Source organism: Chrysochloris asiatica, unplaced genomic scaffold (assembly GCF_000296735.1).
Source record: "Chrysochloris asiatica unplaced genomic scaffold, ChrAsi1.0 scaffold00331, whole genome shotgun sequence".
Lineage (NCBI taxonomy): Eukaryota > Metazoa > Chordata > Mammalia > Afrosoricida > Chrysochloridae > Chrysochloris > Chrysochloris asiatica.
The window spans coordinates 1,660,082-1,674,874 of record NW_006408849.1 but is presented as its reverse complement, the minus strand read 5'-3'; the positions used below and the strand labels follow the sequence as shown (position 1 = coordinate 1,674,874).

The following is a 14,793-nucleotide window of genomic DNA, read 5'->3' as shown; positions in this document are numbered from 1 at the left end:
CACCTGAATTTAGAAATCATATGAAGAACAGATTTGATACATTAGACACTAAAGACCGAAGACCAGAGGAGTTGTGGGATGACCTCAAGAACATCATATATGAAGAAAGCAAAAGTCATTAAGAAGACAAGAAGGAAGGAAAAGAACAAAATAGATGTCAGAAGAGACTCAGAAACTTGCTCTCTGGCGTAGAGATACTAAAGCAAATGGAAAAAATGAGGAGATACAAGAGCTGAACAGAAAATGTCAAAGGTCAGCTCCAGAAGACAAAGTCAAGTATTACAACGAAATGTGCAGAGATCTGGAGTTAGAAAACCAAAAGGAAAGAACACACTCAGGGTTTCTCAGGCTGAGGGAACTGAAGAAAAACTTCAAGCCTCGACTTTCATTATTGAAGGATTCTCTGGGCAAATTATTGAATGATGCAGAAAGCATCAAAAGAAGATGGAAGGAATACCAAAAGGAAATGTCAATGTTCAACCATTTCAAGAGGTAGCATATGATCAACAGCCCATGATACTGAAGGAAGAAGTCCAAGGTGCATTGAAGGAGTTGGCAAAGAACAAGGCATCGGGAATTTATGGAATACAAACTGAAATCTTTCAAGAAAGTGAGATGGCACCGGAGGCACTCACTCATCTATGCCAAGAAATTTGGAAGACAACTGTCGGGCCAACTGATTGGAAGAGATCTGTATTTGTGCCCATTCCAAAGAGAAGGGTGACTGACCCAGCGGAATACGGAAATCATCAGACAATATCTTTGATATCCCATGTGAATAAAGTTTTACTAAATATAATACAGAAATAGCTGCAGCCATTCATTGATAGAGAACTTCCAGAGGTTCAAGCCGGATTCAAAAGAGGATGTGGAACAAGGGATATCATTGCTGGCGTCAGCTGGATCTGGCTGAAAGCAGAAAATACCAGAAAGATGTTTATCTGTGTCTGTGCTTTATTGACTGCGCAGAGGCCTTTGATTGTGTGGATCATGACAAGCTATGGACAACATTGTGAAGTATAAGTATTCCAGAACACTTCATTGTGCTCATAAGGAGTCTGTACATGGACCAAGATGCAGTTGTTTGACTAGAACTTGGGAATACTGTTTTAAAGTTAAGAAAGGTGTGCGACAGGGTTGTATTCTTTAACCATACATATTCAACCTGTATGCTGAGCAAATCATCCAAGAAGCTGGGTTATATGAAGAAAAACGGGGCATCAGGATTGGAGGAAAACTCATTAACAACCTGCGATATGCAGATGATACAACCTTGCTTTCTGAAAGTGAAGAGGACATACAATATTTACTGAGGAAGATCAAAGACCACAGCCTTCAGTATGGATTACATCTCAATGTAAAGAAAACAAAAATCCTGCTAACTGCAAGGATAGCAGTTCAAACCCACCAAACACTCCTGGACCAATAAACAACATTCTTATCAGAGGAGAAAAGATTGAAGTTGTCAAAGACTTCATTCTTCTTGGATCAACTATCAACACTCACAGAAGCAGCAGTCAAGAAATCAAACGATGTATTACATTAGGCAAATCTGCTGCACAAGACCTTTTTAAAGTGTTGAAGAGCATAGATGTCAGCTTGAGGGCTAAGGTGCGCCTGACCCAAGCTATAGTATTTTCAGTAACCTCATATGCATGTCAAAGCTGGACAGTGAATAAGGAAGACCATAGAAGAATTGATGCATTTGAGTTATGGTGTTGGAGGAGAATACTGAAAGTACCATAGTCAGTAACCTCATATGCATGTGAAAGCTGGACAGTGAATAAGGAAGACCATAGAAGAATTGATGCATTTGAGTTATGGTGTTGGAGGAGAATACTGAAAGTACCATAGTCAGTAAAGCCAAAGAACTGCGTTATCAATAAAGCCAAAGAACCAACAGATCTGTGTTGGAAGAAGTGCAGCCAGAGTGCTCCTTGGAGATCAGGATGGCCAGACTTCGTCTCTCATACTAAGGACATATTGTCAGGAGGGACTAGTCACTGGAGAGAGATACCATGTTTGGTAAGGTGAAGGGTCAGAGGAAAACCCCCAGCGAGATGGATTGGCAAAGTGGCAGCATCAGTGGCCTCAAGTGTGGCAACAATTGTGAGGTTATCCCAGGACCAGGCAGTGTTTCATTCTGTTTGTGCATAGGGTCACTAGGAGTCAGTACCGACTCGATGGTACCTACCAACAATAGAGGGTATGGCTGTGGTTGGACTGTATGACTGCAGTTATTGTCTCCTGTTAGGTGAAACAAGAAGAGAAAGCACACTCACAAAAGACGAAAAACAAGTAAACAACAAAGAAAAAAATATAATAATGCAGAAAGAAAAAGAACAAAAAATTTAAAACTGGGTACTATGTTCTTTCCACCAATAAGTGGTAAGCCTCTTCTCCATCTCCTGGCCTGTTGCCATCACAGCCGCGCCGGCACAGATAATCATTCCTTCTGCTGTACCCCACACATCTATTCAGCCTCTTCTCCCAGTGAAAGCTAGTCCAGGGCTGGCAGGTGTCAATTTTGCAGATTTGGAGCAGAGCGCGATGTGTGGGGTTATTGCAGTAACCCCTCAGCCCTGCAGGCTTTGTCTCTGTGAGCCTGAACCACAGGCATGTTTTCTTGTCTCTGAAGCTGCTCAGATGCTCAAGGTTGCTGCAGCGGGTCCCTTTGGCCTCTGCACTTCAACAGTCACTTCTTTTCTTGCCTCAACTGATCAACTTTTTTTCCCAGTAAGTACTGAATGCACCTTTCTGTCCCTTCATCTGAAGCTCAGAGTTCCAGGGTTGTCCTGTGCATCTCTCTTGTCTGGTTTTCCAGATCCTTTCTGAGTAGTTCACCGTCATGCTCTGCCTCCAGGGAATAGTCTGTGTGTAGCTTTTTGAGGAATCGCCAAGCGGACTGTTGAACCCATTTTATATTTCCACCAGGCGTGCATGAGGGTTCTCATTCTTTCACGTCTTCACCAGCATTTGTGCTTGGTCTTGTTTTTCTGATGATTGACGTCATCATGGATTAAAAGGAGTATCTCATTGTGGTTTTGGTTTGTATCTTCCTGATAAGCACTGGGCTGCAAACCACAGAGTTTGCGGTTCAAGCCTGCCAGACACTCTTCAGAAAAAAAGATGAGGCTTTCTGCTTCTGCGAAGATTTAAAAGCCTTGGCAATCGTATACAGGGTCACTAGGATACAGAACTGACTTGATGGCACTTAACATCATCAACAACAGTAACTAACAAGGAGTCCTGGTGTGACACTGTAGGATAAGCACTAACAACTGCAAGGTTGGCAGTTCAAACCCACCAACCACTCCTCAGAAACCCTACACAGGGTTGCTATGAGTCAGAATTGACTTGACGGCACTTGACAACAATAGCTAACAAAGTTGAGCAACTTCCATGTGTTTAATGACCATTTGTGTGTTTTCTTTAGAGTAATATCTATCTACTCAAAGGAGTTCTGGTAGCATAGTGATTCCAAGTCAGGCTGCTAACCTCAAGATCAGCGTTCGAAACTACCAGCCATTCCAGGGAACAAAGATGAGGCTTTCTGTTCTCATAAAGATACACAGCCTCAGAAACCCTGTACAGGGTCATTGTGAGTCACAACTGACTCCATGGCACATAACCACCAATGTCTATTCAAGTCTTATGCCAATTTTTAAATTGGATTGTTTGTCGTTTTGTTAAGTTGTAGGTGTTCTTTATATATTCTGGGTAATAAACCCTTATGAGGGAGCTCTGGTAGCATAGTGGTTACAAATCAGGCTGCTAACCTCAAGGTTGGCAGTTCGAAACTACTAGCTGTTCCGCAGGAGAAAGATGAGGCTTTCTGCTCCTGTAAAGATTTACAGCCTCGGAAACCCTGTACAGACAGGGTCACTATGATTTGGAGCTGACTCTACAGTACTTAACAACAACAAACCCTTAAGGAGCCTTGGTGTGTCTCTGTTAGGATAAGCACTGGACTGCTAATCACAGGGTCAGCAGTTCAAACTCACCAGCTGCTCCTTGGAAACCATATACAGGGGTCCCTATGAGTCAGAATTTACTCAGTGGCACTTAAAAACAACAGCAGCAAACCCTTATCAGATGTATTTGTTCCCAAATATTTTGTCTCCCTTTCTTTATTGTTTGATAGTGTACTTCCTATGGTTGTGGTTTTACATTGCAGACATGAGTAATACCTATTTTCTCTAGTATAAATTGTTCTTAGTTTATATGATGGGATTAAATATAAAATCTGTATTTCAAAATGGTCCACCAAAAAATCTTGTTCCCAGTGGAAACTTGAATAATTGACTTGAAAAGGATAAACTACTGAACTAGTGTGAGAACCAGTGGGCCAGATCGTGGTTTGAGAAAGACTCAGCTGCTAGTATTGGGACTTTGGAGCCTCTTTGTAATTTTTATCTTGGAAAGTGAAATCCACTGTCACCAGAATTAGAATATTCAGAATTCACTTTTGGTGCAAATAGTCAAAATTCTTTTCTTAGAGACCAAAATATAACAAGTGTAAAAGTCATAGGATGGTTCTCTGTTTCAGGCAAAATCGCCAAAGCCCAAGAGAACTTCCAGTCTATGGCAAGTTCAAATCCATTTTCAGAGCTTATTGGCACATCACCCAGTTTAACCCTGGTTTGCATTGTTGGTTAGTAATGTGGTCGTTTTTGTCAGAGTAACAGAAGTTAAAGCTCTTGCTAAAACATCTTGTTTTGATGTTTGACCTTTTACATAGGAGTATCCAACACTTACAACCTTCTTTGAAGGAGAAATAATCAGCAGGAAACATCCTTTCTTAACTCGAAAGTGGGATGCAGATGAAGACGTTGATCGAAAACACTGGGTGAGTAAGTCTTTGACCCACTCTGAGTCATTTAAGGATTGCGTGAGAACTGCCTTGGGCAGGTGCTAGCACCCACCCACTGCCATTGAGTCAGTTCCTACTCAGAGAGACCCTGTATAGGACAGAGTCAAACTAGAAGGAAGTGGATTCATCTGGGAGACAGAGTGACAGTGTGATCATGTCAGGGAGCAGTTCTGTCCTCCGTTGCGGGACTCAAAATGCCCCACTCACTTCTAAGGATTCCCAGATTCCTACTGGGGGGACTTCAGTTTGTCTAAGGTTTACAATGTCTCATAAACTTTACCTATGGTATTTTTTCCATTGTAAACTGTAATCAGATATATTGTATTGCATCCTCAAATTTCTTGAGTTAAAATTCCATATAGTTAATTTACTAAGAATTAAAGTATTTATGACTAGTATCTCCTGGTGTGGCACTGTAGGATCAGCACTGGACTACAAACCACAACATTGATGGTTCAAACTCACCAGCTGCTCTTAGGAAACCCTATACAGGGTTGCTGTAAGTCGGAACCAACTTCAACGGCGCTTAACAGCAGCAACAGATACCTCCATATATAAAATTTTTTTTAATGTTTTCATAAAAAACATTAAAAAATAATATACTTATTTTTAATTTTGGGGAGTACGAAAAGCAAAAGTGGTCTATAATGATAATACCTAAAGGTAAAACAGCTGTTAACGTTTTTCTGAGTTTCTTTTATGTGTATATACTTTTTTAAAAATAAAAAACTAAATCCTCAGATACAGTTTTATGGCCTATTTCACTTAATGACTGTATTATCAGCATTTTAAATACAATATCCCATTTAGTGGAGTCCTGGTGTGGCACCATAGGATAAGCACTTGACCTCAAGGTCAATTTGTACTGCAAGGTTAGAGGTTCAGACCCATCAACTGCTCCTTGGAAACTCTATACAGGGTCACTATGAGTCAGAACCAACTCAACAGTCCTTAACAACAACATCCTATTTAGTGGTGTGGCACTGTAGGATAAGTGTTGGACTGGTAACTGAAAAGTTGGCAGTTCAAACCCACCAGCTGCTCCTTGGAAACCCTATACGGGGTCACTATGAGTTGGAACCAACTTGACAACAACATTGTCATTTAAATTGCATTCAGATGTTAATTATCATTTTTTTAAAAAAAACTTTGCTAACAAAAACACAACAATAAAACAGCATTAAGACCCAATATATCCAGATTACACTCCCAGCTAAGGTTATTCATGGGATAAGTAGATCTGTGTTATCTTTCAGTAATCCAGAACTTGATTGGAACTTAATCCAACAGCATTTTAGGAGGTTGTGGAACAATATACACTTGTCTGTGGATATTCATCAGCTATATGCTCAAATTTATGATATAAGTAATTCTCAAAGTGAGCACTGAGTGGCTACTAATTTGCTACCCCTGCTAGAGAGTAAGATCCCCTAAGAACTTGATTGAACCTCAGCATAGTGATCCTGCTTGGTCACCTTAGAGCAGGTGGTGGGCTGGCAACGTCGTGCGTATGGGGTCCCCAGCCGATCTCCTCCCTCCCTGCCTGCCTCGGATGGCAGCTGTTTATGCTGGACGTGTGGCCAGAGACGGGTAAGGATCACGTGGAACCTCAGCAACTTAAGACAGAGCCATTGCCATGCTGCAATGAGTTTCAATGACTGGTAAGACTGAGGAATTCGCACTCACCACCTAAGACAGGCAGCGTCCCTTAAACTAACAATAAATAAGGAGGATTCAGATGCAGACAGTGCAGACCCAGTCAGGAGGTCAAGACCGTCCAAACCATAGGCTCTGAGGATCAGACATTAGCTACCTAGTAGACATAGCAAACTGTCCCTCATCTGATTATTCAGTAATGCTTGTTAGTAATCTCATACATGAGCCCTGGATATCCACAGACAAATGTAAAAACCTTCCCTAAAACCCGAGAATGTAAATTCCAAAAAGCCAAGTCCCCCCCATCCAAAAAAAGAGAGAAACACTGTTAACTGATGATATATGGAGGGGATAATAATCAATGTAATGAAACAAGCTATATGAATGGTTGAATGTGAAGCTGATGATGTGCCCTGTAAACTTTCCCTCAATCCAAAATAAAAACATTTAATTTAAAAAAAATAAAAAGCATTAGAGGAAATTTTTCAAAAAATCAATAATCCCTAATTTCACCACTTCCTTCTAGTCCTGGCATGCACAATTTAATTTTACATAATTGCAAACTTAATGCCTAGTTTGGTTTTAGTGTCCTGTTTTAAACTGAGCCGTAGATTACTTAAGGAGTTCTGGTAGCGTAGTGGTTAAGAATCGGCCTGCGAACCTCAGGGTCAGCAGTTCGGAACCACCAGCTGTTCCGTGGGAGAAAGATGAGGCTTTCTGCTCTTGTAAAAATTTACAGCCTTGGAAACCCTGTACAGAGTCGCTATGAGTTGGAACCGGCTCCACGGCACATCACAACAACAAATATTACTTCCTGATTCTACTTAATGAACTGGCCCCAAACCATGACATCATGTCCAAGCCCCAACATTTGCTAGCCCCTTTCCCCTCTGTTAAGAATCCTTGTGGTGATATAGGATAATCACAAGGTTAACAGTGCAAACCCAGCAGCTGTCTCTGAGAGAAAGATGACATTTTCTGCTCCCATCAATATTTACAGCCTAGGAAACCCTACATAGAGTTGTTAAGAGCTGGAATCAACTTGCTGGCAGTGAGTTTGGTTTTCCCCTCAGTGGCTGACCATTGAGGCTCTTTGCTACTGGTGACTCACTTCCAGAGGTCCCCTAGTTTGTTGTTCTTGGATTCATTTGCTTTTGGTAAAGTGTCCACAGAAAGTCCTTGGGATTACCTGGTCCCTGAGGTTCCTGACACGTATCTCCACTTTTTGGCCATCTCCCCTGCCACATCTTGGAAAGGTGGGTGGTGGGTGGATGGATAAAAGGCTGTCTCCCATCAGCTGACCTGCAGGCTGAGCTACATTTGAAACATTGATCACACCTGAGAATGTTAGCATGGGCAGGAACCAGCTTCTTCCTCTTTTGACCCATTATACTCCTTTTTACTTTCAGGGCAAGTTTCTGGCCTTTTATCAGTATGCAAAATCATTTAATTCTGATGACTTTGATTATGAAGAGTTGAAGAATGGGGATTATGTCTTCATGAGGTGGAAGGTAAGACCCACCTGTGATTGATACTGCAGCTGCTCTGCAAAGGGTGCTTCCCAGCTCAGCTCCATACCACAGTGCTGCTTCCGGCGGATTGTGGCAGTGTCTCTACACCCTTGTGTAAGGTAGACGTGGCCTCAGTGCGTGCTCTGTCACCCTGACTGAACTATGTTAAGTGACCAGCAGGCGGTTCTTGCCCCCAGGGGTTGCGCCCAGGAATCCCTTTGAACCTTCAGGTGTATCTTTCCTAACATTCCCTGGAGTAGGGCAGTGAGGGCCAGGCTGCTTTTGACCACAGTTATCATTGCATGTGACTCTCAGTAGCAGGGAACAGTGCTCTTTCCACAGCTGCTCTCCTCCGCCACATCTGTCCTTGTGGCCTCTTGTGGCCTCTTTGCTAGTGCCCTCCAGTCAGGAAATGATGGACCTGGAATGGAATTTGGGTTTTCCATTGACCAACCCTGAAAGAACTCCATCTGACTACACTCAATGAACTAGCTTTTGGCTGAGAACTCCTTTGTGTTCCCTGCTTTGTGACATGGTACTTGTTTGTATGGCAAAATCACGAAGCCATTAAATACCTTTGTGAGTGTACATAAGCCCTAGTCCCCAATCTGGGGGAAAAGATAGTTTTATTGCCAGCTTTTTACAGTCCGTTTATTTAGGCTGGTGGTTTCTAGTCTTTACTTTGCATGTCTAATAATTTGAGGTAGGGTGGGGTCTGTGTTCTCTCAGTAAAAATTTGAGCTCACCACCTAATGGGAAATATTATGACAACTAACCAGTTAAAGGAAAATCTTTTGTAAAGTTCTAAAGGTAATTTTACTTCACTTTAAGTTTTAAAACTGTAATTTCCAAGATTGAGGAAGGGGAAGGATTTAATTTTGAAATCAAAATACAGTGGAGTTTTTTTATCTCCAAAGAATTTCTCAAGTTGACCTACCTGTGGCTGTGGCCTTTTAGTAGTAGGCCTCTTGAAGCCCTGAGACGTGACTTGTTCTCTCTGGAGGACTGGGTTCTGGAGCACAGCTGTGCAGCTCTTGCCCAATGAACTTAACTCTCAGAAGGAGTCTGATCAAGAGCAGTACTGTGGGTACATGAGAGGTTTTTGAGGGCATGGGGGCCACTGGTGTTGGATTTACCCTCAGAACAATCCACAGACCAACAGAAGTGACTCATTGCTTTGGAGACCATCCGGGAAGGGGAATGTGAGTTCACAGGCTACAACATAAACTTGCTTTCCCATATCGTTCTGCCTGTGGTCTCTGAAAAGTGTTGGTTTAATAATTGGATGTTTAGGCTGCAGTGCCTCTCTTAGTTGCAGATCATAGTGAGCTCAAGACAGAGCTGCCTCTGTGTGAAGAGTGCACTAGCAGCACATTCAGAATCAGATGGACTCTCATAGGCTCTCTATCACCTAATAAGTCTGGATCGGACCACGGGTGGTATTTGTCTCCCAAGTTGTTGGAGAAAACCTGCTTGCTAATCGCCCTCTCCACCTGTGTTCAGGAGCAGTTCTTGGTCCCAGATCACACGATCAAAGATATCAGCGGTGCTTCCTTTGCCGGGTTCTACTACATCTGCTTCCAGAAGTCGGCAGCCTCCATTGAGGGCTACTACTACCATAGGAGCTCAGAATGGTAAGGCCCCAGCGGCAGAGGTGGGCTGTCAGGCTACTTGCTGGCTCTCCCCCAGCTCACCAAACCCAAAAGAAATCTCCTCTGCACAGTCATCTGCTTTATTTAGCGTCTTTATTTAGACGCTAAGGCTGATTCAAATGTTCTCAATTGCTCCAAAGCCCACAAAGCAGAGAAAACAAGAAGAGAATGAGGGTCTGGATGGGAGGCTGGGGAGTGGGGTGGGAGCAGTTATCATGGAGTCAGGGAGAACCCGAGTGTACAGAGTAGAGCTGCTTCACAGGGTTCGTAGCTGTGACCTTTCTAAAATGGACCACCAGGTCTTTCTTCCAGGAGGCCTCTGGCTGGATGCAAACTGCCACCTTTCAATTGATCATCTAGCGCTTAGCCATTTGCACCACCTGAGGACTCGTAACCTAACTCGTTATGAAATACTTATAAGCAGCGCTGCATTTTGGCAGGGCTGTGATCATTTTTGTTAATACTTTGTTATGGTTAGGTGGGAGTTGACAAGCCCACTAGTTTTACATTCAGCAGTCAATACAGATTGTTTTAACTGGTACAATTCCCATAATGTATCAGCATTCTCCCAAGCTCCACCTTGGGTTCCCCATGTCCATTTGCCCAGTTTTCTTGCGCTTTAGGGAAATGTTGCCCTTTTGGTCTCATGCACTTGATTGTTCTGAGGAGGATGTTCCTCTTGGGTGTTATTGCTCACTTTCTAGACCTTTTAAGATCTGATGGTGAACGTTGTGGATTTTGCTGTTCACATTCTTTTTCATTCTTGTGGTCTTGGTCCTCGTACATTGGATCACACATTGACTTGCTGCTGGCTCCCATAGGTTCTCAGTCGAAGGACCTCAGAATCTATGGAAGCCAGCAGCCCTGCCCCACTGTATCCTAGGTGAGGGTCTACAAGGTGGTAGCTTTGGTCTCCGTGAGACTCTCCTGTCTCCTTGCTGCTGTGCCTGGAGTGTGAACCATGCCTGAGTCCTGCTCTGAGTGTAGCCCTTGCATATCTTTCACACTTTGGTGGTCCTTGTTGTTGTTGTTGTTAAGTGCCATCGAGTCGATTCTGACCCATAGCGACCCTGTATAGGGTTTCCAAGGAGCAGCTGGTGAGCTTGAACCGCCAACCTTGCAGTTCAAACGACTTTGCAGTCTGGTGCATGAACCCACAGCACCACACCAGGACTCCATGGTGGTCCTGCCCTGAAATTATTCAAGTTCCTTCTTCAGTGGCAGCAAATCATATCTGCAAGTAAATGACTACCCTGTTGACACTAGTAATATAACAATTTTGGTACTTGTTATGTTTTCAAATTCACTTTTAAAACTTTTTATACTTCTGTTTTTTAAAATAACATTATCAATTATTTGGAGAATACAATTCAGTGCCACTTAGTATACTCATGGACTAGTGCAGCCATCACCACCATCAGTCTTAGAATAGTTTCATCATTCCAGAAATGTTAGCACTCATTCCGCATTTCCAGCAGCTCCTTCCCCCACAGTGCTAAGCTCTTGTTGTCAGGTGCTGTTGAATCGGTTCCCACTCCGAGTGGCCCGGTGCATAACAGAATCCACTACCGCCTGCACCATCCTCACAGTTGTTAGTTTTGAGGTCAGTATTGCTGCCGCTGCATCATCTTCTCTTGTTGGGGGTCTTCCTCTTTTTCACTGACCCTTCACTTTACTAAGCATGATGTCCTTCTCTAGGGACTGTCCAGTCCCTCCTGAAAACATCCCAAAGCATTCTGGATGTACTTTTTCCAAGACAAATTTACTTGTTCTTCTGGTGGTCCATGGTACTTTCAATATTCTTTGCCAGCACCATAATTCAAATGCATCAATATCCCTGCGGTCTTGCTTTTTCATTGTCCAACTTGCACATGCATATGTTGTTATTGTTAAGCGCTGTTGAGTCCGTTCTGACTTAGAGCAACCCTGTATAGGGTTTCTGGGGCTTTGTAGGAGCAAAAAGCTTCATTTTTTTTTTTCACAGAGTGGCTGGTCGGTTCGAACCACCAACCTTGTGATTCGCATTCCAGTGCTTATCGTATGAAGCCACATGATATGAAGCAATCGAAAATACCATGGCTTGGGTCAGGCTCATCTTAGTCCTCAAAGTGACATATTTGCTCTTGAACACATAAAGAGGTCTTTTGCAGCTGATTTGTGTAATGTAGTATGTCGTTTGATTTCTTGACTGCTGTTTCCATGAGCATTGATTGTGGGTCCAAGCAAAATGAAGTCTTTGACAGCTTCAGTTTTTTTCTCCGTTTATCACGATGTTATTTATTGGTTCAGTTGTGAAGATTTTCTTAACATTGAGGTGGAATCCATACTCAAGGCTGTTTTTGATCTTCATCAACAAGTATGTTCAAGTCCTCTTTGCTTTCAGCAAGCAAGGTTGTGTCGTCTGCATGTTGCAGGTTGTTAATAAGTTCCTCCAGTTCTGATGCCACGTTCTTCATATAATAAAGTTTCTCGGATTATTTGCCTGGCGCACACCTTTCTTGATTTTAAGCCGTTCGGTGTCCCCTTGTTCTGTTCAAACAACTGCCTGTTGGTCTGTGTACAGCTTCTTCATGAGCACAAGTAAGTGTTCTGGAATATCCTGTATTCACAGTCTTTGCATAGTCAATAAAGCATAAGTAAACCCTGTTCTGGTATTCACAGTCCTAACCTAGGGAACCACTAATCTATTTTCTGTCTCTATCGATATGCCTACTGTGAACATTTCCAATAAATGGAATCAAACAATACCTAATCCTTAAGTGTTGGGCTGCTAACAGAAAGGTCAGCTGTTCCATTGCACCAGCTACTCCATGGAAGGAAGATGAGGCATTCTGCCTCCATGTACAGTTCTCCTCTGTCCTGTAGATCACTATGAGGCAGAACCAACTCCATGACAGTGGGTTTGGTTTCTGGTTCTGTGACGGCCTTTTTCCGTTTGTTTTTGTCAAGTGCTGTTGAGTTGCTTCCAACTCATATGAACCTGTATAGGGTTGCCAAGGAGCTGCTAGTGTGTTTGATCCACCAACTTTGCAGTTAGCAGTCCAAGTGCTTACCCCCCACAGCAGTGTTTCCAGGGTTCATCATGTATCCTTTGCATATCTGAATAATAATCCTCTGTGTGTCTGTACCACAGATTGCTTATTTATTGATCTGTCCATGGACATTTGGGTTGTTGCCACCTTTTGGCTATTAGGAATCACGTTGTGGTGGACATTTATGTGCATGCTTTTGTGTGAATGTAAGTTTTCATTTCTCTTGGAAATGTACCTAGGAATGGAATTGCTGGGTCAAATGATAACTCTAACCATTTGAAGAGCCGCCAGCAGTTTTCCACTGTGGCTGCACCAGTTTACATTTACATCAGCAACATAGCAGGATTTCAGTTTTCCACATCCTTGCCGGAGTTCTGGGGTGATGATGTAGGATAAGCACCAGACTGCTAGCTGGAAGGTCACTCCTCAGAAATCCTATACAGGGTCTCTTGAGTTGGAACCTACTCAATGGCACTTAACAACATCCTCACCAACTCTGATTATCTGACCTTTTTATTCCAGCTATCCTAGTGGGTATGAAGTGCTGTCTCATTGTGATTGGAATTTGCATTTCCCTGGTGGCTAATGCATAATCCTTTTTTTTTTTTCATAATAATAATAATAAATTGTGTTTTACCTGTGTTCATCTTTTAAATATCGGTCCTCCTTCTTTGTGAAGCAAAGTCCATCAGTTCTCATCTTCCCAAGTGTGCAGAGTGTGTAGGCCTTGCTTCTCCTTGCTACCTGGCTCTGTACACACCTACCACGTGCTACAGAAAGCACACCATCAACATTGCTTATTAGAGCAAACCCTCAAAACAGCCTATCGTACACATAGTTCAAGAGAGTTCATCACAAAGTTTGAAGTCAATTTAAACAAGGTGCCACTTAAGCGCATGGTAACTTTGCATTTCAAGTGTGTTATGGTCCTTGAGCTCAAAGGGTGTCTCTCCCAACAAGCTTGGTTTTCAGCATGCATTAAATGACTATTGCCCATTTGTGTCTTTCCCCCACTGCAGGTACCAGTCCCTCAATCTGACTCATGTTCCTGAACACAGCGCACCCATCTATGAATTCCGGTGACAACGGTTCAGAACAGCCACCAAATAAAACTTAACTTGGCAAAAAGAGCTTGCCAAGAACATGTGTACCTGCCAGAACCAGGAGGACATGTGTTCCTGTCTCCTCAGAGTAGACTGCGCCAGAGAGCACGAGTGTGAGCCCGTGGTCAGTGCCAGCAGGTGAAGGGCTCACTTGCTCTGCCTTCCTCTCTGTAGCAATTTGGTCTGAATCTGTTTTTAAGCTACCTTAAATGCACTTTTCCTTCTTGCTCAGCTGACTTCTGCATCACTGAAATGCCCATTCCTTCCCTATCCCAGGCTCAAACTGAGGAGGGCATCAGCTCTCAGGCTCACCCTTGGCCTTGGTGCTCAGCGGTTCCCACTCCTCTCCCCACCTCAGAGCCAGCTGACCAGCCTGGGCCCTCCCCTCCCCAGTCACTTGGTCTAAAGAAGGCAGAGCCCACGCCTGCCAGGCCCTTAGAACTCTGTGCAAGGAGCTGGCAAGCCAGGCCCATTGGGCCTTACCACTCTCAGTTCTGATTGGTTGGTGGAGTAAGTTAGAGCTGCCCAGTCATGATGTTAACAGCGCAAAGCTGTTGGGTTCTGGGCCCACCATGGGGGTCACTGGCGGGAGCAGATTCAAGTCCTTCCTGCTCAGTACATTTGCTTCAAACTTTTGACTGGAGGGCAATACTAAACTTAATGAAAATAAGAGTTTTTTTATTACAAAATTATTTTTATGGTCCTTACACAAGGACCCTTGACAAATGCACAATTATTTAGAGTTACATTTTATCGTTTTCACATTGAAAACAGCAAATGTTGACTTAGTAATTTTTATACCTATATCTATGTGTATGTGTATATTTAATCAGCCAGCAATTTTAAAACTAGTCATCCTGGTACAAAAGTGTTACAGCATTGCATAAATTCTAGTACTAAACACAAGAGCTGTTTGGGGGCCAGGTTAGCATTCGTACCCTCCTCCTTTGTTACTCAAAACAGCAG

The 14,793-nt window shown here is 43.0% G+C and overlaps 1 protein-coding gene across 1 annotated transcript in view; it reads left to right on the top strand.

Moving 5' to 3' along the window:
- GID4 (GID complex subunit 4) overlaps positions 1 to 13,852 on the top strand; it is a 56,511-nt gene extending 42,659 nt beyond the window's left edge. Inside the window, exons 3-6 of the mRNA XM_006875534.1 lie at positions 4,742 to 4,849; positions 7,939 to 8,040; positions 9,544 to 9,674; positions 13,744 to 13,852. Of these exons, the coding sequence (XP_006875596.1) occupies positions 4,742 to 4,849; positions 7,939 to 8,040; positions 9,544 to 9,674; positions 13,744 to 13,807 (405 nt within the window). The 3' untranslated portion in view covers positions 13,808 to 13,852. The remainder of the gene's footprint in view (positions 1 to 4,741; positions 4,850 to 7,938; positions 8,041 to 9,543; positions 9,675 to 13,743) is intronic.
- Positions 13,853 to 14,793: the final 941 nt, after the last annotated feature.